The 27936-nt window shown below is 30.6% G+C and overlaps 1 protein-coding gene across 2 annotated transcripts; it reads left to right on the top strand.

Moving 5' to 3' along the window:
* Positions 1-25901, top strand: LOC148611394 (LIM homeobox transcription factor 1-beta.1-like). 2 transcript variants are annotated; one of them, XM_088591895.1, is made up of 7 exons: positions 1-162; positions 10397-10589; positions 17821-18044; positions 21880-22019; positions 22269-22346; positions 22669-22813; positions 24218-25901. In XM_088591895.1, the coding sequence occupies exons 2-7, from the start codon at positions 10399-10401 to the stop codon at positions 24406-24408; spliced, it is 969 nt and encodes a 322-aa protein (XP_088448021.1). In that variant the 5' UTR covers positions 1-162; positions 10397-10398; the 3' UTR covers positions 24409-25901. The 2 variants fall into 2 exon arrangements, with proteins under 2 accessions (XP_088448021.1, XP_088448022.1); XM_088591896.1 differs by lacking the exon at positions 1-162 and adding an exon at positions 9917-10039.
* The last annotated feature ends 2035 nt before the right edge of the window (positions 25902-27936 follow it).

Here is a 27936-nt window from a genome sequence, read left to right as displayed (position 1 = left end):
GAAGGCATTTAAACCATGCTCTTAGTCGATTGTGTTTAGTTCGTATTGTCAGACCAACAGGTAAACTTCGGCGCTGTGATAAACGGATTTTAAACTTCATGCATGTTTACTTCGAATAGAATTGCTTCAGTACATCGCATGTGTTTTCATTGAAAAATTAAGGTAGGAACAGAATTTTATAATTGATTTTTGTTGATTATGTTCAGTTTATTTAGTTGTATTATATGGTTTACTTCCTAGTGGTACCTTAAGTAACACGATTTACTTCCCTGAGTTACTTTCAGTTCCTTATTGTAATTCTAACAGAATTTAACATGTGTAATAACCTGCCATTCTAAATTACCATGAAACATTTCATGAAAATTTTGGCAATTGGGTAATGTGATAATATTGATTAAGTAAATACTAATAACTTAGCTATATATAATAAAGTTAAGCAAATTTCATACCATGTATAGTCACATCAAAGAACCATAAGTTGATGTTTTCCATAAATGTTGATATTTTTATACTTAGGGCATGTTTAATTCAGACGAAAAAGTATTGTTTTGAATTTTGTTATCCGCAGTACATTAGAATTATAACTGAGTCGACAAACAGAAGATGAGTTAAATAATGCATTGTAATATCAAAAAAAAACATAAAGTCATCAGCTGTTATTATAAATTTAATTATTATACCTTGATTGCAGATAATAATTTTTAATCATATTAATATATAAAATTTAAGCTGCATGTTTAAGCAGTTTGGTTTCTACGACAATATTTTATTTTTGACAGTTTATTATAAACGATTTATATCTGTTTTAACCACACCTTTTCTAGATCCCCCATGATGTAAAGAGCCTGTTGAATTTTTTCTTTGTTTTAAATTTTTGTTTGTGTTGTTTGTGTTTCATATACCCTTTTGTAAAATGCATTTAGTTAATATGATATAGTATCTTTCTTTTAAAATGAATTTCTTGTAACCATGTTCGATTATCATGTGCAATAACAATGTTTTTATTCAGGCGGTAAATTGATCTAAAGATTTACAATTGCAAGGTATCGCTTCATTAAACCGAATAAAAATGCATGATGAATGTAATGATATCTGTATTGTCAGCGTTGAAATGCCATCTAAAAGATACAACCATACCATATAGCCTGGAATTTTACAATAAAGCGGCGTTTTACAAGTCAATAAAATAAAAGATATAAAAATAAAAAAAAAACCTTTAAGGATAAACGTTATGTGTAGTTTTCGACTGAATGCAGAAAAACTTTATTATCTCTCATAAAAAGTAAAAGATAAAGATAAATATTTGGATTTTAGATCGTAATAATTATACCTTCAAATCTAATTCTATGTTTTTTTCCAATAAATTCGAAAAATTATATAATCTATAAAAAAGGGGAAAAAACTATGAAATAAGAGTACTATCCTTGAACACATATAAAATTATTATTCTGATTTTGATTTTAAAATAAGTAAAACAGTCTAATCCGACTTGTTTATTTGAATATGTCTCCAAGAGTTATACATTTTATACATCTAATAGGCTATATTGATATTGTTATTGTCCATTGAGCGCCAGGGTTTCAATCAGTTACTTACTCGAAGATTATATTAGAAACTGCGATATTGTTGAATTGTTTTGACCTTTTTTTGTTGAATAATGCTTAAAAGAGAGATATCATTAGATGAAAGATAATAATCTGTAAGAATATTTTTTCATGTTTTTCAAAAGGAAAATGCTAATTTTAAATTTGAGGACTGTTTACTTTCGCAACAAGACTACAAAAATACAAAATATATCAGATAATGTAGAGATTTTTAAACAAGGTAAACGTGTCTTCTCTTAGCATAATATGTGCATTAACCAATAGTTAACTATACCAATGTCATAGAAATATATCAAATATTCTAATTATTCTATAATACGAAATTACATTGTATTATTTGGAATTGATATCTGTATTTAAAATCTAAATACATGTGAAAACTTCCAAGTTCAAAATATTCGATGGGTTATATTCTCATCTAATAATTATATTGAGATGATAAAAAAAAAAACCATAATTCAAAATCGATCAAATAATGGAGGTTTAGAAAATATTGTAAATAGCAAGTCACTGCAAAACTGTAGATGAAGTATAATAAACAGTGTCACAGATAAATTTGATAGTGACCTTTCACTTACCATCTTGAATTAAATAACTGTTAAGTTACAATATGCAGATATTTTTACAGTTAGTTTTAAAGTGATACTTTGACAAACACATTACAAGAAACGAAGTGTTACATGTCTCAGCACTTAATGTGAACTGGAAAATCTAAGTGTTGTTTATGTACTCAATGAACTTGGTTATAATTCTTCACCAAAATAGAGAAATCCTGTGTCAATGAGAAATAGAGTAATAAAATGCGGGTAAAACCTTCCAATGTTTAAACATCAACCTTTTTTCTAAAGATTAAATGTAGCATAACAATATGGAAAACTCAAATATGGCATCATGATTTACATTTTATGTTGTGAAAAAATATCAAAAAGACTTTTTGCTTTCTATTACAAAGTTGTTTCCTTGCACAATGAAATGTTATGAAGGGGAAATTTTGAAAGTTTTTTTCCTACATTCTTTTGTCTGATTATTATTCTATATTGTTGATCATAAACTCTACAAAAATCTTCATTACCATGTATAATTAATTGCTGTTTAATTATTTATTAAATTTATACAAAGTAGGTACAAACCGCAAAAATATGAATCATTGTTTTACAGAAAAGACTAATTGATTTTAAACATAATGATCATGTAAACAGTTATTTCTGACACGTTCTTAGAATCTCTAGGGAGATACTGTGACTGATTCGATTACACTTGTATTTAACAGGTATGAAAATTGTATGATATTTCATACATTGTCACATTTCAGAATTTTCGTATTTTACCATTTACACCATATATACATGCAATATATCAGAAATATACAGAGTCATAGCTTATGCGGAAATGAAGACTCTTCTGTTGGAATTATTTTTTTCTAAAACTGATATTGTCTTTAAGATACTAGTATTCAAATTTTCACCATGATTACAGTTCTGATTTCACGCAATGGGCAGCGCGATTTACATCTTGTCTAAATAAGTAAAGGTGAATATGTATCATAAATACGTTCTATGATAATTACAAATATAACATAATTATTTACATTTATCCTTACATTGTATAAATAATAACAACACAGTTTTAGAATGATGAAAATATCTTAACTGGGTTATGTGGTCTGGGATTCGTCCATTTGTTATATCTACCACACATTACATTTGTTCAAACGCAAAAACATTTCGAATTATATAATATTTCAATCTTTAAGTCGACAACCATAGAATGTGTTCGTTGATTTTATCGAGATATTTTATGTTTCTCTATTGATGACATCTTGTCATCTTACTCAATCGTAAAGAACTTATCTCTTATATTAGATAGTAAAAGATGGCCAAATCTGAATTAAGTATGAAGTAAGGCAATTCAAGTTGCACTTTGGAAAGTAAAAACAGCTTCGTTGAAAATTGGGAAATTTTCCTTATGAAAAGAGATGAAAACTCTTTAAAGAAGCTCGTAATTATGTAAAAAAGGGAAAGCATTTAAGTGTTACGTGGCACGAGGCAATGATCCATGAAATAATCCTTAGCATATTCATGAATTTGTTATTTCCACTTATTCTGCTCAGTATCATGTTATAAATAAGGTTTATTGACAAAGATATAGTTATTATTTTCATGATCAAAAATTTTGTTACATTTAACTACAAGACATACTTAGTTGTTGCCTTTTGTTGTTTTAAGAAAAATAACTTGATTGACATTTCGCCGGCAAATATAATTTATATTTTTTTTCTTGTAAATAAAAGAAATGTTTTAATTTATAACACATAATCTCTGATCTATATATGACCTGTGCTCAAAATTCTGGGCATGCCCAAAATAAAAATGAAAACGAATGAAGGTGCTCAATGCCTTGGACAAAAAAAAGTCATGTTTCATTATATAATTATTTGTTTTTCTGTCATTGATGATAAGTTCGTGCAGAAGTAAAGAAAAAAAGAACAAAAACAAAACTCTCATTTTTGGAAAAAAAAATGTGGACTGATCTATGAAGTGACTGAATGGGATGTATAGTGGCTGTTTTACTATGAATGTCTATTACAATAATCATTACCGTAAGTAGCAAGATTGGTCTAGTCTTTGTCCCAGGATTATTATTGTCTTGCGCTTTGTTCAAAACATGGTGTCATCTTTCCTTCTACTTTATTTTGAAGAAATCTCAAACACCATTTCTGGTTATGACATTGAATTAACAAAATAAAGTATACATGGAATAGAAAATTAGGAATGGAAATATCGAGCAGAGCATTGAAGGAATAGGTTAAGATTACTTCAATATGATTAAGATTCTTGTGTATAATTTAACAATCGTTTCTTAAAATTGCATTCCATTACATTAGCGCATGAAATAAAGCTAAAAACTGACATTTATAAATATAGGACATTCATTCAGTTGCATTTTATAAGATCCCAAATCACAAGTAACAAAAAAAATAATAATAAAATTTGTTTTTTTGTTTTTTTTGTTTTATTTAACTCTATTTAAGGCTATGAGAGCTTTCGTTTCCTATTACACACGCTGTTTTGTTCAGCTAAAAAAAAACAATCATATTTAAGAAAAATTCATTTTACTTTTGCGTGCAATCTGCCATTTCAGGTTATGTAATTTCTTTGTGAAATTGTTGTCATTTTACATGTCAACAACTTACCAAATGACACCCATTACATCTGAAAGCACCCCTTTTGCATGTTCCTGTACGCTGATTTTGATTGAGTAAATTGTCCATGTTAATTCGGTTACGTCCACATGGTTGAATTTATGTTTTACTCATGAACAAAACGATATTAAATGTTATTTTATAATTTAATTATGATAGTTAGCTTAATTTACCATCACCACCTTACGTGATTTGTTCGGCAATTAAGGTTTATTTTTAAAAGAACCCGCTGTTTTGTACGGTAGCATAGAGAAAAGGTATACAACGAAATACCGGGATGTAGCGAATTGGAACCTTTCATGTCTTATTATGCCATGAAGTGTTTATTTCATATTATTTTATTACATGAAAAGATAGTTCTACCCTTGAATTCAATTGCTGGTTTTTATATCACAAAGCTCTATTTTTAACTAAAGATGCAAAATGGAACTAACTATGTGTTGTGTGGTGCATTTACCCAAGTATTTTAATTGGCTCGCTCTTCCTTACAACGCTGAGTTCAGTAGTCAAATTCATATTGTATCAAGCTCGTGTAACCAAATAAAAGAAGCTAGATTGTTTTAAAACAACATTTTTGCACTTTCATTTTAACCGACGAAGGCGAAACCGATTCTTACTTGTGATCGTTAAACCATGTCAGCCTAAAGGTGTTAAATTCCGTAGATTGAATTCTTTCATAGTGTGGCTATTATCTCTGTAGTAATTAATAGTCATACTCAATTGGTTCATAAACGAAGATACCGTCGTAACCATTGCACACGCATTAGTGAAGAGTGAAATAGTCTGCCATGAGGTCTACAGACCTTGAAACGGTGATATAACAGAAGGTATTTCCAGGATCACCCTATACTTTAGTTCAGTTTTAATTTTCAATAATGTATAATATTTCACTACTGCCAGTGTAAAAATATATGATTTGTTCTAATATTTTTTTCATATTAATTTCAACAAGTTTCAACCAGGTAAATGATTTTTTCCGTTTTTATGACAAATTTTCAGGCAGATTTTTTTTTAGTTATATACATACACACAAACACACACACAAAAATAATACACATTAAACAACTTGAAATCTATATATGATTCTTATTTTTATTTCTCTCAAGTTCATTATATCTGTAAAGTTGTGAAAATTCCATTTTTATTTTTTCATTGTCATGGAATAAATTTCCTTTTTAAAATGTAGATGATAACTTAAAGGTTTACGAATTCTATCATCACGATCAGTATATATTACGAAAATATCTTTTCATTGAATACTTTCTTGCTACAACGGAAAACGATAGATAAATAATCCATTTAAAAATGGCACTGAAATGTGAAAGCATGCTCAATACCTATATAAGTTAAACATTTATCCTGTAGACTTGAAGAATGACATAATATTAGTATTACAATGCAACTTTGAAACAACAATAGATTTTTTTGCGCTCAAAAATTGATATCTTTCTTTATTTATAGTTCACTTTTCATGATGTCAATCGATAACATCAGAATCGAGAGTCAGTAAAGGGGAGATAACTAGTCGATAACCTTGATACAACAATAACCAAATAATACATTTTTCATGCAATAATAAAAATGAATAAACTATCTGAGACTTAGTAGACAAGTAGTTTTACTTAACAGTAAGTTACACACTGCAGCGCAATTAAACTAATATTCTATGGGTGAAACGTTACGACAATTATATCATAATTTTTCTACGATTCGGGTGCAGTGTTGATTGAAAGATACAGAAATTGAAAGGAGTTTTGTACATTGGGTAATTACAGTTCAGTGGGATCTCAGTAATTATCAATTACTTGACGAATTTGACAACTTTATCGCTACAGAATGACTACAGGAAAAAAGTTATAGTCAAGGCCCTCTTGGTTCGATTTTGTCATAGAAAAGGCTCTTTGAGATTCTACGGCTCAATAAGTACTCAAAGGCTATATCAAAGACCCCTGAGATATCGTTAGATATAGTGAACACTCACCAATTTCTCTCCGGATATAGCCAAGCATCTCCGAGGTCTCTTCTGATATAGCGAAATCAAACCGAGCGAGTTCTCAGCAGATAACTCTCTTAAGGTTTCTTATTGTGCTTATTGGCGAATTTTTGTAACCATCAAAACCATTTCATTTATATATGTATAAAACAATAACTATACTTAAAAACAACGAAACAAATGCCCAGGGATCTAAAACGCTTGTATTAGATTTGATTGAAAGCCGCGGATTTACTGCTAAAATGTTGTAATTTGGTCTAGAGATTCTATGTTGTCAAAAACCTGCGACCGCGTTTAAAAAGTAATTTAATAACATCATTTTGTTTTGTAATTGATTTAATTGAAAACTTAAGGTGAAATAAGTATTACTCTCCCTAAAATGAAAAATAAATAATTCCATTTTACAATGTCCTGAAATCATAGTGATTAATTATTGGAGTACAGAATCCCCTCAGACGTTCCACGTAATCCCTAAAACGTAAATATGTATGCAACATTTTTTTCTTCATTTTCTAAAATGCCCCTGACTGCTGAGAGGCAAAACAGTGAAAAGAAAAAGAAAAGAAACAGTTATATCCTATACATAATAGAATAGTTCCTTTTAATGTTTAAAATAGTATGATAAAATAACGGTTTTTATCATGAACGTACTTCTCATTCGACAATGTATCCTTTTTTGTAAATGAATTATTTAATTTTATGATATTGAGAGAGGAAAAAGCGACTATATTAAGACATTGACAATAAATATTAAATTGTTTAGTTATCAACTACTCATTCCAACAATCGCTCTGATGACACCGTTTGGGTGAAAGTGTCCCTTTAAAAGGCTGTGCATGGACAATAAACGTCGAACGGTATCAAGTTAGCTCTACAGTGATAAAAATCCATTTGAGTTTAAATGTCCATCAGATTATAGAAGTAAAACATAAGTAATCGCGAGGTTGATAAAAAGTAAAAGAAACAAAAATATCGTGACGAACGTAATTAAACGAGATTACACGCATTTGAATGTCAAATTCCATAAAGTCAAAGGTTATGGCAGGTTTACGTGTTGATTTTGAAGAATTTAACACAGAAACCGACGCAGACGTAAGGTGTCAAAATGAAACATAAACTCAAGGTGTAACTTGGGCTCAAATTTCCCCAAAGCTTCCTGTAATTGCTTTGTTTGAGAAAGCTTTCTTAACATATTTTGAAAAATCAAAATCTGAAAGGGTCAACGTAATCATTTAATGCTGTCACGATCTAAGAATAAAGTGAACTAGTGAAAACGGATACAAAATTTTAAAAAAAATCCTTATAAATGTGTATTAAGGAGACTTCAACGATATATCTTAGATGTAACATTTACCAAAAAAAGGATTTAAGTATTGATATCTTTTGGTAGTAATAGTACTAGCACGATAATACAAAAGTTTAAAACTGTCGTACTATGACGGCAATGCATATATCATTCTGAAAAAGATCACAATTGTAATAGATAGATTAATATATTATATGATTTAAAGAACGTCCCGGTATAAACTTCCTCTGAATTCATTATTCAACGAAGCAAAGATATTGGTGCAATGAAACTATTTATAAGAATTTTTATGAGGAAGTTTTCTACGGATTTTTAGTCGATCAAATATCCAGAACTTGTATATTTCCTTATGTGTAATAAATCACTTTAGCACAGCATATGGAAATTCAAAACTGGATGTAACACTTCTGATGCTTCTTTGGCTTCTTAAACCTTCCATTTGGTAATTATTTTACTTTAATATGTTCACTATACACTCTCTCTCTCATGATGAGACGATGAAAGTAAGGCACCAACTCATAATCATTCCCACAAATACAACACTATCCACGCAAAAACTTGTCTTTACCCTTTGTAATGCTAATTACCATTAAAAAAATAGAATAATTGTTGTCATTCTATCCGTTTTTATTACTCTGATAAAGCAAACTCCATATGAGGGGCACATCAAAAGCTGTTTCGCTCAATGCATGTTCTTTTTTCCAAATTTTCATTACTGCATTAAATAGCAAATAACGAATGATTTAAATAAAAAAAAGCAGGGCCCTCTCATTTGTTCATACTGCTTAGTGATGATAAAGTTTGATTAGTGACAATAAGATTGTGCAGTCCTAAAATTAAACTTCATATTTAAAACCGTACCCACAACAGCTTACAACTGGATAAATATTGTAAAGTCTAGAGTGATATCAACATGAAACATCAGTTATCGATTTCAAGTGACCATTTCGAGACCATCCAAAGTACTTCTACTTGTCTCAAAGGTTAGGGCTGTTATCATTGTTTTAATTTGGCGCAGATGCTCATGTAATCAATCAAATTGATTAGACAAGTACCATTGAGAAGTTCACCTTGTCACTGCATTGCTATCAGAACTATAATTCTGAAGGTGTACTATAAACTCGTACATCAACCCTTTAGAAAGTACATTGATATTTCATGCTTACTTATTGAAATGTTCATACAAATTCACATTTTACATTTCTTAAATAAATTACATTGTGATATTTTTCTTACATTTTCACGCTTTTTGTACAACATAAAAATTCACCTGACAATATGTTGTAAAACATAATTACAGAAAGTCTTCGATTGTGAACATTGCACTTGTATACAAGGCCATAGTAATCCTTATGTCGTTGGCTTATCATAAATTTGTACTGTATTGTAACTGCATTATTTTTAATTGTAATTTTATGCAATTGTATCGATTTCTCGTTAATGACAATAGTTATGGTTCATACCACTAATGGTATGGTACTTTAGGTTAATTCACACACATGTTACAGTGGCTGACAACCTAGTCATTAACATATGTTTACATCACTGATCCTACAAGCGCTTTAAAATTTTATGGTAATTTGGACAGATAATTGCAAAAGTGGTAATTTTATAGACGAAAATTTTGGAATAAAAAGGTGCTTTAACGGCAAACACTTCATTTTAGACGTGGTGAGTTGTGATATGTCTTCGATTAGATTAATAAGTTTTGATAAAACTTTAAAAAAGTTATAATGTTTCAAATCCATTAAAAGCGAAGTTGTGAACATGCAATCAAAAACGGTCTTTAATTCTTGAAAAGGATTCTATCTACAATCTTGAATTGGCAACAGAGAAATGTAGTTATTTCTCTACTCATCAAATTAGTTAAACTGGTTTCTGCAATGATCGAGAAAACTAACTTTATATCTTTTAAGTTATTGTCTAAGCATTAAGTAAGTACATATGAAATAAAAATTATAATGATAATAATAATAATTATTATAATTACCGACTAACAAAGTTTGAAAGACAGAAATAACCATGATGTATATCTTAAATCGAGTTGTGAATTTAACAATTAACTGCTCATCTTTAATACGAACATATACGTTTGGTTTTTAGATCATGTATCTAATTAATTACTTTTTTGTGAAATGTTAGTAATTTTATAAAATGCTAATTCTCACCATGTACGAATGTCATAAACGACACGGAAATACTGCGTTTTTGGTAAAGACAGCCATGTTATTTATAGAATCGAAATATCTCGCCTACAGGATGAGACACTTTACAATAATCCTTCTTTTCAGAGATGCCTTCCTTACAAATGGAGGTTTGTGCAGGATGTCAACAGCCGATAGAGGATCGGTACCTCCTCAAAGTGCAGAATCAGAATAACTTTTGGCACGAAACATGTATGATTTGTGCAATTTGTCGTCTGCCACTTCAAGGATCGTGTTTCATGAGAGACAGTGTTTTATACTGCAAACAAGACTATGACCAGTAAGTGAACATTTGTTATAATTACATTTTATGTATCTATCTTTGTTTTCTACCTCTCCTACAATAGAACTATTAATCTCTCACACGGAAGCTCTAAATTGTCATTGGTTCTAAATAAGATGAATCATAAGCTATCTATCTGTTATCTAAGCTGATTCAACGATAAGATTCAATTCTAATACAAGATCCGTTTGACTCTACACCTATTGAAAATATCAATTCACAAAACGAGGTTCGAAGGAAACTCACATGAAATACTTTGTTTTGAAAGTTCATATTCTTCGTTTGTATCATCATTTATAATAAAAAACTGCATAAGTGCGATTCAGTAACTAGTACGGGATCTTTAGAAATTAAAATGTACTTTAATACGATAATAAATGCTAACTACATCTTCTGCGTATTTAGTCACACTTGAAAGTAGAATCCTTATAATAACAAATTTACTCAATTTACAAAAAAAGAAATCTTTTTCAAACATCCATTATGTTCTTCCCCCTTGATGAACAATATTTTAAATAGTCATTTAATGGTTCGTTTTTTCCTTACTCATTGTAAGGTGAAATTGAAACACGATTTTAAATTACATAACCTCCTCCTGAAAAGCCACAACGATCCCCAGGGGAGGAACCCTCTATCAATTATTTGCCAATTAAGGATACTCTTACCAAAGTGTGATGAATTGTGAAAAAATGCAAATACTCTTACACTTGTCATTTTCTTTGTTGCAATTTTTGATCAAAGATAAAGAAACTCAGCATGCTAGACAACCAATCTAACAATATATAAGATGGTAATCAGACTACTTGATGGCAATGCTCAAGTTAGTATGACTCTTGGCCGTGGCCCTATCTACACAAGAGAGATTTCAGAATGGCTTGCAGTGTGAATAGAACGTTTTGTTTTTACATTTTCTCATGTCCTTTAAATATTTAAGTCCTATACAATTGAAGAAAGTGACATGCAATACTGTGAGATATTAACCTTGGATCTTGCTCCAATCTTATATAAAGAGACGTCTAGGAGAATTTGTTCAATAGCCAATTTATTTACCAGATCCAGCCTGTTTTGATGTAATCAAGTTTGATCTGAGGGACCGAGATCATTATGATCGATATTGTATTGAAAAGTGACAACGCGCCCACTTGATATCTTTTGCACATTTTAAACTAAAGATTTAAAGAACCATACAAAATATAAAAGATCAATTTATTGGATAATACCATTGCTAACTACGATTATTCGTCTACATTTTAGTCTTTTTCACCAATTGTTCTTCCAATGTCAAATCAATGCTTTTCTTGTTGAATGGAAGGTAACTATTATTATGACTGCATTCATTGTACCAGTTGACATACACCTGAAATCAATTTTGTATAATGTCATGGATGTTAAAGTTATGGTGATCCAGTTTTTTTATTTCGCATTGAAACCGTTAGAACCGGAGTTTCTTATCGTTCACTAAGTCCTAATTTAGATATGTTTTACATTTTTACTGATTATGTTCATTCTTAAGTCTTATTTAAACATCAAAAGTTATTAGGTTATTTAAGGTTTTGTGTAATTTTTATTCTCTCATCTATTTGTCATGATTATATCCATTGATAATTTTTATGTTTTACTCGGGTCTTGCTTTAGTTCTATAGATATCAAAACTTAACATAGTACCCACTAAAACAAAGTCGGATTATACAAACTTTGATTTAATTGGACTTCCTTTTCTTTTCCCATAGATATAATGTGTAAATTCGTCCTGCAATCTCTTTGTTCTAAACCACTAAATCTAACCCATGTCAAGCAAGCACTTTTGTATTACCAAGCGATCATTTAGTGGTATACATTTGCACTAGGTTGACAACTTTATACCTTTATTGTTTTATCGAGTGTCAAGACGGTCTGAAGACTTTGTAAATATTTATCCTTTCCATGTCTTTAATGCCCTAATATGACAGGTCGGATGTGTCTCGGGACCTGAACGCTTTATAATTACTTTGTACTGATTTTATCTCTCCTGGTCTGATTGTTATATGAATAAAATGCAAATCAGTCCGCCATCGTAATAGGTAAAGAATAAATTATAAATTCTGCAATCTCAGAGACGTCGAGCACTGAGATATTGACACATAGTCACCCTTTTGGGTCTAAGCAAAAACTTTGAAACCTTCGATGTAGACCCATGGACTAAATGTGTATTGCTAAACAGTTCGTCCTTCTATTTCTGAGTAGTCTGTCGATATTGAATATCGACTAATAATACCAGTTGTTGTTGTCGATGTTGAATATCGACAAATGATATCAGTTGTTATATAAGCTTTATTGTATGCAATGTTTCATCGTTGTACATATGCAAATCACTTTTTTTTTTACATTTCCACAAAAATATATAAAACTGTTTTGTCTATTAAATGAAATATTACGATTGAACAATTGCATTATAAAATATAGGGAAAACAGTGCTAACTGCAGTATACAACAGTTATTTTCAGGAAAAAAATAGCTGTCTCGCGCCGAGTAAAGTATTGCACTGGACACACATCTCAACCTTTTATGGAAAATAGTCAGATGTTTATGCATCAAAGTACCTATGAATCTGTTGAGGGCGTTAAATTACTGTCGAAATATTCGCTTTAAAAATGACATCGAGACGTTTCCTCTTAAAATTTTACGCTAAACATTTGTTTTGACGATACTCTTTTAAAATCCTCTGTCCAGACATTAAGCGATGAATCATTTCCAAATTCTTTACAAAATTGATAATTTTTATAAGTTTACGTATTAATATTTGATATGTTAGGAAAACATTTTGGCAAAAATATTTTTACAGGTAACCACTTAATACTCGATCATAAGAGTATGCAGGTTAAGTCTTGTGATACAAAGGAATGACCCAATTGTAAGGAGATTTACATTTTGGTTACAAAAACTTATAAGAACGTTAGTAACTTTAACCAAACGGCAACCTTCTAAACCGATTAGCTGATTAACAACTACTTTTAACTGCAAAAAGTGTATGGGTAATAGATTAAAAGGATTAAAATACCTGCAACTTTGTATGAGTGTTTTCAGAACTTGGAATGTTTCACGGTCATATTGTAAATGCCAATACTTGACACAAAGTCAAAGACAAAAGGCTTCATACCTACACACATTGTTCGTGTATGATGACCACAAGACTTTAATCATTCAAAAGATAATAAGATGGTAAAGTGCAATTTTTATGAAGCAGGTGAACTCTGAACTATAAACTCGTTTCAGCACAGGTTGTTTTTATTTACCTCAGAAAAAAGTAACAATCAAATAAGACATTTTCCTCAATAAATTAAAAAAAAGGAATTTTATTTGTCATAAATAATGTTTTTATTTAACCTCTGTTACAAGTAAAGACAGTTTACGTGGAGACTACACTAATTTGTGTCACTAAAATATTATCTTCCCGTCTCATGTCAAATACCGTAAAAACTATTGAGATTTTCATAATTTTTATCTACATTTTTTAATGTATTGAATTCATTCAGATAAATAGTATTAGTTAAAACTCAATGTTTCAGACAGAGTAGTTTACAATAGTCAACTATTTATTGGACGTTAAATTTACAACAGAGCAGGGGAAATTGAATTGTGGTTCACATCTGCAGAACTTTAAACACTCAAGCTGTGTTTGTGCATATTCTATATACAGACATGAAAATTGTATTTAAAAGTAAATATTTAAATGCATTAAATCGGGTTCACTATGATAAACACAGCAGCATAAAGGTGCATTTAAAGCTAAAAGTGTACCCCACAGGGCTTTGGTAAAAAGTCTGATTGTTACTTCTAAGTGGGGTCTACTGGGTTCAACAACCCTGCGAATGTAAACAAGCTGTGAAGTACCAATGTTGTAAATAAATAAAAGTCACCATAAAATTGTTAGTACCCCACCGCTAAAGGTTTGTGGTAGTCATGAGATTATCTTATATATAAGTTGAATGATGAAATGTTTGGTGGGTGTAAGTGAAAAAAAAGCTCATATCAAGGTAGAACACTGTCCTTAATACGGTACTTCAAATTATGCCCAATGCAATAAGTATTATTTTCATAAAGCGCTATTTGCGATAACGTAATTAATTGATTTGCAAGTTACTTAAATTCAGTGATTAAAACGGTATTTGATGATAAAACGTAAAATATGAAGACATCGAAAAGAAGAAATTAAAAAAGGTATTTATCCCAAAAGCTACAAAGAAAGACAACAAAGCGGTAGAGGAACTAAGACAAACTAAATACACGTGTTAGCGTAAGTTTATTGCATAACACGTCGAAACGCTCACTTCTCATTTTTGTCCAGCGTTAAGGAGAGGTGAAAATAAAATTAAAGAAATAATGCTATATTGCTATAACTACCCTGTACACGCCCTGCATTGTGTATGTCAGTTAACTTTCAGCCTGATTTTCAGCGAACTTTTTATACAGCTTTCTCAAATGTGCATTTATTGTCAAGCAGGACTAATATCGTTTTTTTTTAAAGAACCAAATTATATATTCATTGTTTTCTTTTTTCGAGGAGAAAGTAAAACAATGAATATATTTTTCTTTGTTTGTTAAACAAATTATAAAACGTATTATCCTTTGTTTAAAGGCTAACATCCTTCCCGAAGGGTAGCAATTATTTAAAAATCGTTCACATTTTCGTGATTATACTAAACAAATTCACGATGAGGAATGTTTAAGTGTTCTTCATTTCAATAATCAGGCAGTGTGTGAAAAATGGTATGAAAAAAAAATCAACCATTTTGAAAGTGTCATTTTATTATTTGCACCATCAGAATCAAGGAAAAAAGATACGTTTGCTAAATTTAGTTAAAATTTCATACAATGCATTGAAATGAGCATTTCAAGGGCATATATTTGTCAAAGACATAATTTTTCAAACATTCTACGGAAAAAGTTCTGAACAAATCCAGTGATGCAGAGATCAAATGGTGGTCTTTTCAAATAGAAAAATCATCCTTGAGTGAAAATATATTGTAAGATTGATGGATTTTATTTTACATACATGTTTCTGATTTTTCCCATTTCGCCTGATTCTTACTAAGACACTAAAAGTACAACGCGAATTTACATTTGTCCTTTGTTCTTGGTGTCATAAAACAAATTGGGTTAGAGTGATTATATCTCACTGGAAAGTAGTTTAGTAATTCGGTCCGACTTTTGCTCCTCTAATTAGAATTTGCCAAGTTCTAAAACGAAAATTTTTGACATTTTAAAATAATTGCTAGCTATTTTCATGCTAATTATGTACTGTGTATTGTTTGTATACCTTGTGGTAAATAGCACATTTAATCTGATTTCAAAAAAATCTTAATATGACAGTTTATTGTTGATATGCTTTTTGTTTTGTCTGATGACCTCCAATTTTCTTGTTATTTAAAAAAAATCATGGTGTAATGGTATTTTTTTTTATATTTCTTAAAAAGTGAACTTCGTTTATCTATAAACATTTTAAAACCCTTTAAAATAACTGTTTGTTCTAGTTTGTTCTTGAAAGTATACACAAACAATATTTCTCTGAAGTAAACTGACATTTTGCAATATTTAGAGAGAACAATTAAAATCAACATACTGATTGTTTTGTAACGTATGACATCTATTGACAAGCGACAAAATATAAAGTTGAATGATAGATTACTTTTGACTGCATACCTAAAATAAAATTAATAATTCACATTATTTAATCAGTTTAAAAGTATGAAAACTAGATCAATACTAAGATAAGGCCTCGGAATGCTGAATGAGAAAAAATTTCATTAAATTGAGATATGCCGAAAACTGTCGTAGCATCCATTTAGTATTTCTATACTATGTTGTATGTTAAGTAGTAGTCATAGTTGTCACCAGAGTTTTGATGTCAAGAGTTCAAGTATCTCATTTTTAGTATAAAAGTTTTTTTCCTTTAAAAGTTTTTCCCTCATGCTTGTGGCAATAATTTTTACTGTCACTGGATTAAATTTTGAATTACTTCTTGTTACATAATAAAAGCTTGTACTATTATAGAAAGCAATTTTGAATGTTTTTTTTTTTCAAGGTACTTGGTTATTGATAAACATCTGTAGCAATCAAATGATATTATTGATATATCATGATATGAAATTGAAATAGTATCAAGATTTTAATGAACAAATATGCATTTTAAATAATTACAGTGAAAAAAGTCGTGGGAATATTGACACAGAATTTTGAATAAAAATTATTTTTAAAATATGCATTGTTATATAGCAATGATTTCTACAAAAAGGGCAGCGTAAATTTTTAAATGCAATGTTGTGAGTTTTCTTTATGAACATTGTTTTAAATCATCAATATCCGGATAATTAGCCTTCTATTTTATAAGAAAACCATGGAATAAAGTATTACATAGATTAAAAATGATGGCATTTATAAGTTATGCTTAACCTGAAAAAAAATCCCATCCTATTTGTAGACCTCATCGTCCAATAATACACACATTAATCTTAAATTGAATCAGTTACAAGTACGTAAAGAAACATGTGACATAGTTTGATTTCAACGATATTTACTTCTGTTTTTGTTGTTTTACTGAAAGCTTTCGGCTGCTAAGAGTGTATTCTAGTCCGTGTTGAATGTGTACCTTTTTTTGGCTAAGAGTGTATTCCAGTCCGTGTTGAATGTGTACCTTTTTTCCGGCTAAGAGTGTATTCTAGTCCGTGTTGAATGTGTAACTTTTTTTCGTCTAAGAGTGTATTCTAGTCCGTGTTGAATGTGTGTCTTTTTTCGGATAAGAGTGTATTCTAGTCCGTGTTGAATGTGTACTCTTTTTTCGGCTAAGAGTGTATTCTAGTCCGTGTTGAATGTGTACCTATTTTATTTCTGATGGAGTACCTGGAAGTGACTTAAAGCAATTTTCTCTTACTTGTGTTTGGATAAAATTTGCTCTACAATTTTGGGGAAATGATTGCATTTATGAAACCTATGTTTCTTTTGCCTCATATTACACAAATGAGGCACAACCTCTTTAAAAGATTTTACTAATGACTTTGATTTCAGTCATAACGAAAATAGCAAATCATGGTTTAAACGGATGTCGTTAATCAGAAAAGGCATACATTCGACAACCATACTGACTTCGATTTTTTTTTACAGGTTTCACCTGTTTCATACTAAATAATTAAATGTTGTATTTATTTTTACTATATATTACTTTATACTTTTTTATAATTCTTTTTTTTTTCAGATTATTCCGACGTGTTACAAAATGTTCTGGTTGTGGGTACTGTATATCTGCTCAAGAATTGGTAATGAAAGCAAGCGGGAACGTTTATCACATCAGCTGCTTCAGATGTATAGAATGTGGCCATGTTTTACAAAAAGGCGACCACTATGTGCTCAAAGATGGACAATTATTTTGTAGATACGATTTTGATAAAGAATACAGTGTTTTGTCGTATAGTCCCAAAAGTAAGTTGCATTTTCAAATCATCTTCTGTGTGTGTTTGTTAATAGTTCTGCTTAAGTTTGCTTAATATTGAAAAAAGGAATGCACATCTTTTTATTCGTCCTTCATGAATTCATGAATAGTTGCAAATGACTGTATATATATATATATATATATATATATATATATTAGTTGACTAATGGAAGGTATACGTACATTATATATAAAGTGACTCAAGTATTTCTCTTTCTCTGAATAAATAAGTCAAAATACAACTAATGATCAAATAATACCTCCCACATTTCAAGTGTGATATAATAAGTTCACGTTGAATATTTTTCTTTGAATTAATTCTCAGCATCATATCACCATTTTCTGCCTAAATAATTGAGTGAAGGGAGGTGGTTGACTTTGGTATGGGTAACAAAATTGATAACAAAATGGCTTACGAAGATCCCGTCTTAGAAGTCAGTGGTAGGTACAATGTGATGCCACAACGTGAAAAAAAAACTAAAATGACAACTATTGTACACTTGAATGCCAAATTTGAATGATTTTCCAAAAAAAAATCTAACACATGTTTTACTTCAAGAAAACAAATCTTTCTGTCAAATCGTGGTGTAGGTCCACACTATTCGAATACACATTTATAATAACTTTTTTTTTTAATTTATGACGTTGAATGACAAATTGCTACATATAACATTGATAAATTTGACAATTCCATGATGACTATTTCTGTAAACTGACATTTATTGTATGTTTCTCATGTTTCTTGCAAGTTTATTTAAACTTGGTTTTGTTCTTCGTTTTGTGTCCAAGGTCTTATGTTTTTTTTTTCAATTACATTCCTATTTGTTGAGTATTTGAAGTAAAAAAAAACTGTCACGGCTATTTCACCTGTCACGGCAAGAGTTCTTAATCATGTCGTGTTACAATTGTCAACATAGAACAAAGCCACGTTACACAAAGAATGGTCACATCAATTAGGATTTAATTTTTGAAGTGTGGCCTTCGAGTAATTAACATTTCGAAAGTACAGTTTGTATGCATTTGCATTGCTAATTGTGAAAGTTTGCGCTGTTTAGCCTTAAGCTTCAAAGATCTATGTCACCTATAGCTGTCATGATTTAAAGCCGCACATCATTCTATTTACTTTGCATAATTTACTTCACTCGTCGACATAATTGAATCATCAATTTAGTTTCTTACACATAAGCTGTGGTATATTCTTTTCATTAATTTGAAATTGAAATCGACCATTTTGTGTTTTTCTGTCCTTTTTTGTGAAATAGAATGTCAAAATGTCAGAATGTACAAAGTGGCAATATGAAGGATACTAACGTGGATTAACCTGCAAAGAAATTAATGCGCGGGACATCAATAAACAAAAGGCGAAACAATCAGTCGGACACTGAAACATAAGAAATATCTAACTTACTTCAAAGCAACCCGTTAAGAAATTTACGGTTTCCGATATTACTTACTTATCTGCAAAATGATTTGGTGATTCTAGTGGATTGTTTTACTTCTGAAATAGGCGAAATGTACTTTTATCAATTTTCGTTAGAATTGCCAAGGTTACTGGAAAGAGTAATCAAGGGAACCAAGGTTATAACAATAATCAAAAGAATGTAATCCAGGCACAAAGACCAGACATGGAAAACAGATATACACAACAAAGAATATAAAGTAACTAAAATCATACATACAAAGTAACAAAAGCAAATGAGCAACTCGGACTCCACTATAAACTAAGCATGGACCAGATGTACCGGTAGGATTAGCATCCTCTGCTTTTCTAGAAACACCCGCCGAGTTGCTCATTAAAAAATATATGTTTATCAGCTTCCATGGTTACCTGCATTTCTTATCGTGGTACTGACTGTCGATCATATCTACAATCGACACCATTGATGTCATATATCGTTCACGTCATTTTATTTATGTATTTCTGATCTCTTTGATTTGTGTCTTGTCACGAATATCATGTCCCTTTAAATGGTTTGTCTTTGGTTTTATTCCAAATCTTTTAGGTAGGGAGATAGATACCTGTAGTGTCTATTTTCAGCGGTGATATAGTGGTAATAAAGCTTTGATACATTATACATGAAAGTCCTCGTACTCTATTTTAAGTTTTTTTTTTTTCACTGCACATGACAGGAACAAGAAAATATGAAAATACCCTGTCGGTTCAACTGGTATCTCGTCTAAGATTGTGTTTGTCGTTAAGTGTATGTTTTCGTAGGTGTCTTTCTAGTGCTATTTTGTGTTACTGTCTCATCTACACGGTATCTGTTCTGGATTGTGTTTATCTCTTTTCATCGGTACACTAAGTTCTCCTAAGTCATAGATCACAGAATGTTCTAAGTTATGTCCAGTAAGTTGACATCAGGTAAAAGTCAAATTGCAATAATTGTACAATTTTTCTAGATCAGCTGACTTAGTACTTATGCATGCGGAAACGACTAGCAGGATCGCCCGGCTTTAAAAAATGATAAAACCTTTCTGTATTGTAAATGTGTGTTTTGTTTTGAGGTTATTGTACTATTTACACTGCAAATAATGTCAGTTAATAAATTTAGGTTTGACATAATAACCCCAAAAAAGAACTTTGCATTTGAATAAATGCTTTTAAAATAATACACTACAAACTATACCGATGCTTTTATATTTGCTTTGGTATTGTACTATTAGTTTATTTTATAGATTTTGATCAAATGGTAGTGTAAATCACTTTATAAAAATGCACAAGTATTGACTAGAAATGCAAAAAAAATCAAATGACATGAAAAATCACTTTAAGATACAAATGACATGTTTTGACGCATTGTTACCATAAATTTTAAATTTAAACTAAATAATTAACGGCGTAAAACTACACTAAAATACAACGAAACCACAAAAATCTCAATTTGCTATTTGCAACACCGTTAAATGTCATAAACGTCAGCAAACATATACAAATGTATTCATCTTCGCTTGCATGTACTTTATGAGTGACAAAGACACACAATGTAATACTTATACTTGTAAATTAGCATACAGCGCGGGGATTTTAGATGATCGCCATTTTGAACAATACTAACGAGAAAGCGATATTGTAATCCAATCAAAAAGCGATCCACCAGATGTTTGGACACCCACACGTACACTTATATCAAAGTTTTACTATGAAAAGCATCGGAGACCAGGAAATAAATTTGCATCTAATTTGCATAAATTTGCATAAAGAAAACACTTGTCCTTTTTTTAAATGTCAATCAAACATCGTATATACCGTAACATTTTATCCTTTTTTTATGATTATTTTTTAAAACATTTTCTGAATGATAAATTGTAAAATTATGACGATTTATTTTTAATGTCACAATTATGCAAAGTATCATGTACAAATATAAAGAATATTTATATTTTGTCTCATGAAAATCATGTTCTGACTATTGTCAAATGCAAATACACAGCCGCCGAATGCACAACTTAGCTTTAGTAATCATCACCTGTGTAACTGCTTTGAAATCATGGGAAAGCCTAAATAAGAGATAAACCATGTCATTCTCACAAATGCCCTTTTAATACGATTACGGAATTAAGAGTTAATAGCATCGCCAACTAAAATACTCCTGTAACTGTTTAATGCATGTGCAGTGAAATATGTTTAAATATATTAATAGAACCTGAATAAACTGAAAAAACTGTCTAAACCAATCACTTTTAAAAAAAATCCACAGTTCAAAACGGGTTGGCTTAATTAGACAGGTTTCATTGTATTAGTATGTACTAGTAGGCAAGATTTCGTTTATATTCTTCTTCATTCACCTTACACGTAAAGCTGATTTGTGAACATTTCCTTTGTAGTGGAAGATGATAGTGATAGTTATGAAGATTTTGATGGAGATTTAGACAGAGCAGCCAAACGTCCTAGAACCATACTCAACACACAACAAAGACGAAAATTCAAGGCTGCGTTTGAGTTGAACCCTAAACCTTGTCGAAAAGTAAAGATTTGTTTATACATTTTTACTTTGATATCTATTATAGAAACAATGGATGATTTTTTTTTTCAAATTCCATGAATGTATTCTTATCATTTTGAGTGGCTCTGTCTTGCTTGAGGTAAATTAATTCGATCATGAATAACATTATCCTTATATGATCTTAAACTTTCAGCACATAGGACTTAAGGTAGTTAAAATAATAGTAATTAAAGTTCTCACTTATAATAAATCATATCATTTTTTGTTCAGGTGAGAGAACAGCTGGCTTCAGAAACTGGTTTAACAGTCCGAGTTGTGCAAGTCTGGTTTCAGAATCAGCGAGCAAAGGTAAATTTTGTTATGTTTTATATACAATCGCTATGTGTACATTGCCAGAACCATTTATTAAAAATTCCTTTTGGTTTTTATGATGAAGAAATTTGGAAATTACTATCTTTTGGATAGAGAACGAAAATGAAAAACACATTACTAATAATATAACAACATCAGCCTCGGTAGAAAAGGAGAATACCAACCACTGCTCCTGATGCTCAAGTTTATTAAAGGGACGAGGAATATGAGTTACCAGCATGAAATCAGTTCTATGTATCTATATATAACTAATATCTTATTAATGTTATAAACATGGTTTATAATGATTTGTATTCAGGTAAAGAAAATGTCTCGAAGAGGTTCAGATGAATCAATTGGTAAAGAAAGAAAACGACGGGGTCGGCATTTAGACGACGACAAAGAATCATCGTTGTATCAAGACATTGACGACGCATCAATTCGGCTGCAATCTGATAATGAAGGTAAAAGTCCGCAGTGTTGTAGCACAACATCCGGGTATCGATCTTACGTTAAAAAACCATCCAGTCCTTCCTCATTCTTGCTTTAGTAACCTTTCTTTTTTCTGACTAAAGGGTTAAGAACGATTGTAATTTAAATGAGAAGCATATGGGTCAGTGTTTTAAGTGTCAAATGTAGGTCATCTTAAAACCAGATCAACCATATTGACAAATAGTTAACGAAATTTCATTAGATCTACATCTACACACTTTCATCTACATACTAGTTTCATGCCGGATGACAAAGTATTCAGCTGTGTGGTATATGTGAAAATCGTGTGACTTCTTTCATTAACATAATTGAAAAAAATATGTTTTCTTAGTTCATCATTAGCCTGTTGCAATAGTTTATTTTTGTTATGTCTGTGTTGTATGAATTTACACGAATAATATCTTAAGACTTCTAAATAAAATTAATTTATTCCGCGAACATTTTTATTTTGTATACTGAATGCTATATAAAAATAGTCCTTAAATACCCCGCCACATGACAAGAAATAAGATTACGTCATTGTGCAAACAAAACAACATACCGATGAAGAGAAAGTTATCATTACACATTTGTGACAAATGATAAAAGAGGATTGGTTTAATAAATCTATAAGCATAGAACATTTTTATAAACTTTAAATCATTTTAAATGGGTAAAATAAATATTCGTTGTTCTTATTTTAAAAAAAGAACTGCGACAGATTGAGAAGATTTAAAGGACATTTTTCACTCTTGGAAGTAAAATGTTTATCATGTAGAACAAAAGTAAAACCAAAACAGGAATGCATTACCACTAATCCATGAACTTTTATAACCACCAAGTTTTATAGCATAATTAAATTTCCTTTCATATTTTTTGAGGATTCTACTCCATTAGAGAACTTCATTAATTTTATGGTATAATTTTGTACTGGATAAATACATTAGAATGATCACTATCTTTTAAAGAAGAAATTTCCATTTGCATCTTGTCTAAAATCTATACTTAAATCAAAATACTTTTATCATGGAGGATGATAACGATGTGTAAACATGTGTTACGCGCAATTTAAAAGCTTAGTCGGTAAATTATAAATACCGTAACGTGCTTTACACTTAAGAGTCTTCAATGGCGTGCTTTAATTATTAGAAATTTCTATGTGTGTCGGCAAAACTAAATATATATATGCGTCCAAACTAAACTATTTACAATTGTTCTGTATCATATACTTGTTAGTAGACATTTAAATAAGTTTTCGTTTTCACGACCATTGTTTTGATACAGTTTACTATAGTAAATACCTATACAATGTGAAAACCCAAAAATTATACTCTATTCTAATACTAATGAACAAAAATACTAGTCAATGTTTCATTAATTATCTTTTTGTATTTCAGGGTCTATATATTCAACAGTTGATATGACGAACAACATATTCATGGACGTTCCTACATCAGAAGATTCAGCGGAATCACCCGATCAAAACATTCCTGAATCCATGGTAACAGACATGAATAAACAAAGGTGTCCAACTAATCACATAAATAAACTGTATTCAATGCAGAATTCATATTTCTGTGCTGAATAAAACTCTGCCGACATTTCAGAGAATTTCAAGACAGTCAAATTTATTTATATATTTTTGTAATGTGTAGTAAAAAACAATTGTGAGCATACTTGATAATATAAATTGTTGAAAGCACGGACATGGTGAACAATGTACATGTTTACCTGAAATACAATTTCCTGGAAGGTTATTACGGATTATTAACATTATTTTAAGTGTGTAATGCGATTGCTCAAAATATATTTTCCGTGCAGTTCTCAACGATCATCTTATTTATTTTCATTCGTTCGTAAACAACATGGCAAAATGGTGTAAGTTGTTTTGTTTTACATGTATATTTATAAACTTTGTTTTTGTTGTTATATCTTTCTTTTCATACGCATTTGAATACAAGTGTAAATTCCAGGCGTTAAAGTGACTATAGATGTGAAACGATACCCAAGTTTTCTATTTAGTATGCTCAGTTACACGAAATAACGTTCGGGTGTGCTAATGCTAATTGGAAAATTCAGTTGCTTGTAGTTTACACTTGTACCCTATATTATTGTTTTATTTCATTGGTGCATTTGAATTTATTCTGATGTTGGTCATCCCATCAACATTGTAGCAATAGTTTTGTTATTTTTTTCTATCTAATTATTAGTTATGGTTATCAAATAACAGTTTGGTCATGGGTTATAACATATTGCAACACCAATTTTCTCTGTGTGTGAATAGGACAATATCATCATTTTATTTACTAAATTTGATGTTGTTGAGGTATTGCCTGTTAGATAATATGATCTCTTAAGCATTCTGTGTATGTACATTATACAATAGCATTTTGAAGCGATCATATCGACTTCTGCAACACCTTGCAATATTCGATTTCCTTCTAGAACTTTTACTCCAATAGATAGGGTTAAGGTTAAGGAAGTATATCTAGGATAAGGGACAAAACTCTTGAAATCTGTGATATATTTATATCATGTTCAATTTCATAAAGCCTCTCAAGCATTCGTTCAAAACAGAATAAAACCAATCTAAGATACGTAGATTTATGTAAAATGACACAAATGAGCCAATGATTTATAAGATTAATGCCCCTTATCCCAGATACTTCCTTAAACCGATGTTGTCCGCGCTTCCTATGTACTAGATGGTAGTTAAGATGGGAAGGGAGACGGGGATACCCTTTGTACCCTTGCTTATTAGCAAAAATGTAGGTCTAGTTGTAGATTATGTCATACAGTCGTCTCGTCAAATTTTAATGATTGCAAACCCAACATTTTAATGTTATGTTTTTAACTCATTGAAGAATTATTTTTTTACTGCCAGTGTAATATTTGCATATCTTTATTCCTTGGAAAACTTTTTTTTTTATTTGAAACAAGACATTAAGTCAAACTACAAGAACATATCGTTTTATTTTTAATTACAATATGGCTTTTTTCTTATTCTTAAATTTGTGCACTGTTTTATTGTAATTAAGTTATGTATTTATTTACTTCGTATTAAAATATGAAGTTAAAGAAGTCTGTATTGTTAATCTATTTCACATTCATGTGTTCATCATAAACATTAGAAGTCCCGCTTCTTCAATATAAGTAGGTAGTTTCAAAGATAAATGTCTTTAAAGAATAATCAAGGGAATCAAGGCTATAGCGGTAATAAAAATAATGTTATCCAGGGACAAAAACCAGACATGGAAAACAGACATACACAACAAAAACATGAAGTAACTAAATTCATACATACAAAGCAACAAAAGCAAATGAGCAACTCGGATACCATTAAAAACTGGGAGCATGGACCAGGTGCACCGGTAAGGTAAATTGTTCATACGACAACGATTGAGACCTTGGGTGCTTTCCATTATATGGTTTGTTCCAATTGAAATAAACTTTCGTGTTCCATTATTGGTTCATGCAAAGTGGTTTGCCTCAGACGACTAACCAGACAAACCGGAAGTGGAATTATTCAAAGTTGGTTCGTACCATTTAATGGAAAACAAACCTACTTATGAATGTGCTGGTGTTAAGTTGTAAAGTTAGTACGTGCAAGTGTTAAGTTGCACTATTAGCACGAGCTAACAGTATTAAGTTTTACTGTTAGAACGGACGGTACTTCGTTAGATCAACAATGTTTAAAGCATCATACTACACAAACGACTGTAGTGATAATCATTCTTCAACAAACTAATGTACAAACAACATGTCTGGATAAATATCGAATATGTAGTGATATAACTTTTTGCACAGATAAACACGAAAATAACATAGTGAATTCCGGCAATTGGTCTTTGAAAGCATGAGATGCTTATCACAACAGCTTAAATTTGATTTGTTGGGGAAACGCATGTAGCTCGCATGTTTTCGAGTGAGTTTCCGTTGTCAGCTTTGATTCTCATACCATGGCTCACTGTACAATGTATATCGTTTGATTAGTAAATTATTCAATAATACATCGTGTGTGAGGACCACCAATATTTAACTCCCACAAGAAACTCTTTACATTTTCTTCATCAATTAAATAAAAATATATATATTATGAAAGAGCATAAATCTTGAAGTGACACATGTATTTAAAGTATGCAATATCAAACATTTTTTTATGCAAGCACAATCATCCCGACAATGGCAAATTTTAATATCATATCTTATCCTATTTGCCTGAGAGCTATTATTTTAAAAAGAAAAGTGAAAATAATAACACTTATATGATACTGTATATGAAACATTTGAAAAAAGAGATACGTTTCAAACTTGTCACATAGTGAAAGAAGACAAAAGGGTATACTATAACAGAGAATGACATTGGGTTTTTGGAAGGGTTTACTAAATGGGTAACCGTCTTCGTTATGTCGTTAGATTCTTCAATCTAGTATTACACGTCTTACCAAACTGTAGATGTCAGACCGACCACCTATGTATGATACTGTTGAGGGGGTATATCAGTGTCATACGTTTAGAGTCCAACAAACCTCAGAAATATGTTATGACATCATTTAAGATTCTTTCACGACATAAATCCAACTTTGTTTCCCACAGTTTAACTTCTACAGATAACTTTATTAAACCTGCCAAACAGGTGCTTTGTGTAAATACAAACAATTATCAATACTTCTTATCTATTGTTCCCATACAATAACGGGCATTTAAAAGAAAAACAAAGATGTATTCTAATGGTCATCCAAGCAAATCAATCTGTCTGTAGATGTATGTTACAACTCATCCAAAAAAGAGATTCCTTGATCCTGAAAATCGATGTGATACGATATAGCTCTTCGGCTTTGATAGGGTGATGAACCGAGCAGATCTCTATCTTGGAGACAATGGCAATCTCACATGTTAATCTGGACATACAAATCATCTCAATAGATCAAAACCATTCTACAGACTTTAAATGGAACATGATAAGGAGACTTTTGATCGTTGCAAAATCTTTTGAAAACTATACATATTTGTATGGACACTTTTTACAACCTTTTAATTTACAGTAACATACAATTTAGTAAAATTAAATTAGTACCATGCTTACATATAATCTCTAGGAGAAAGACATCATAAA

Source organism: Perna viridis, chromosome 7, assembly GCF_037379345.1.
Source record: "Perna viridis isolate PV_CMFRI_1.1 ecotype Kerala chromosome 7, ASM3737934v1, whole genome shotgun sequence".
In the NCBI taxonomy this organism is placed as follows: Eukaryota; Metazoa; Mollusca; class Bivalvia; order Mytilida; family Mytilidae; genus Perna; species Perna viridis.
The sequence above is the reverse complement of the archived record's forward strand: the minus strand, read 5'-3'. Positions and strand labels throughout refer to the sequence as shown.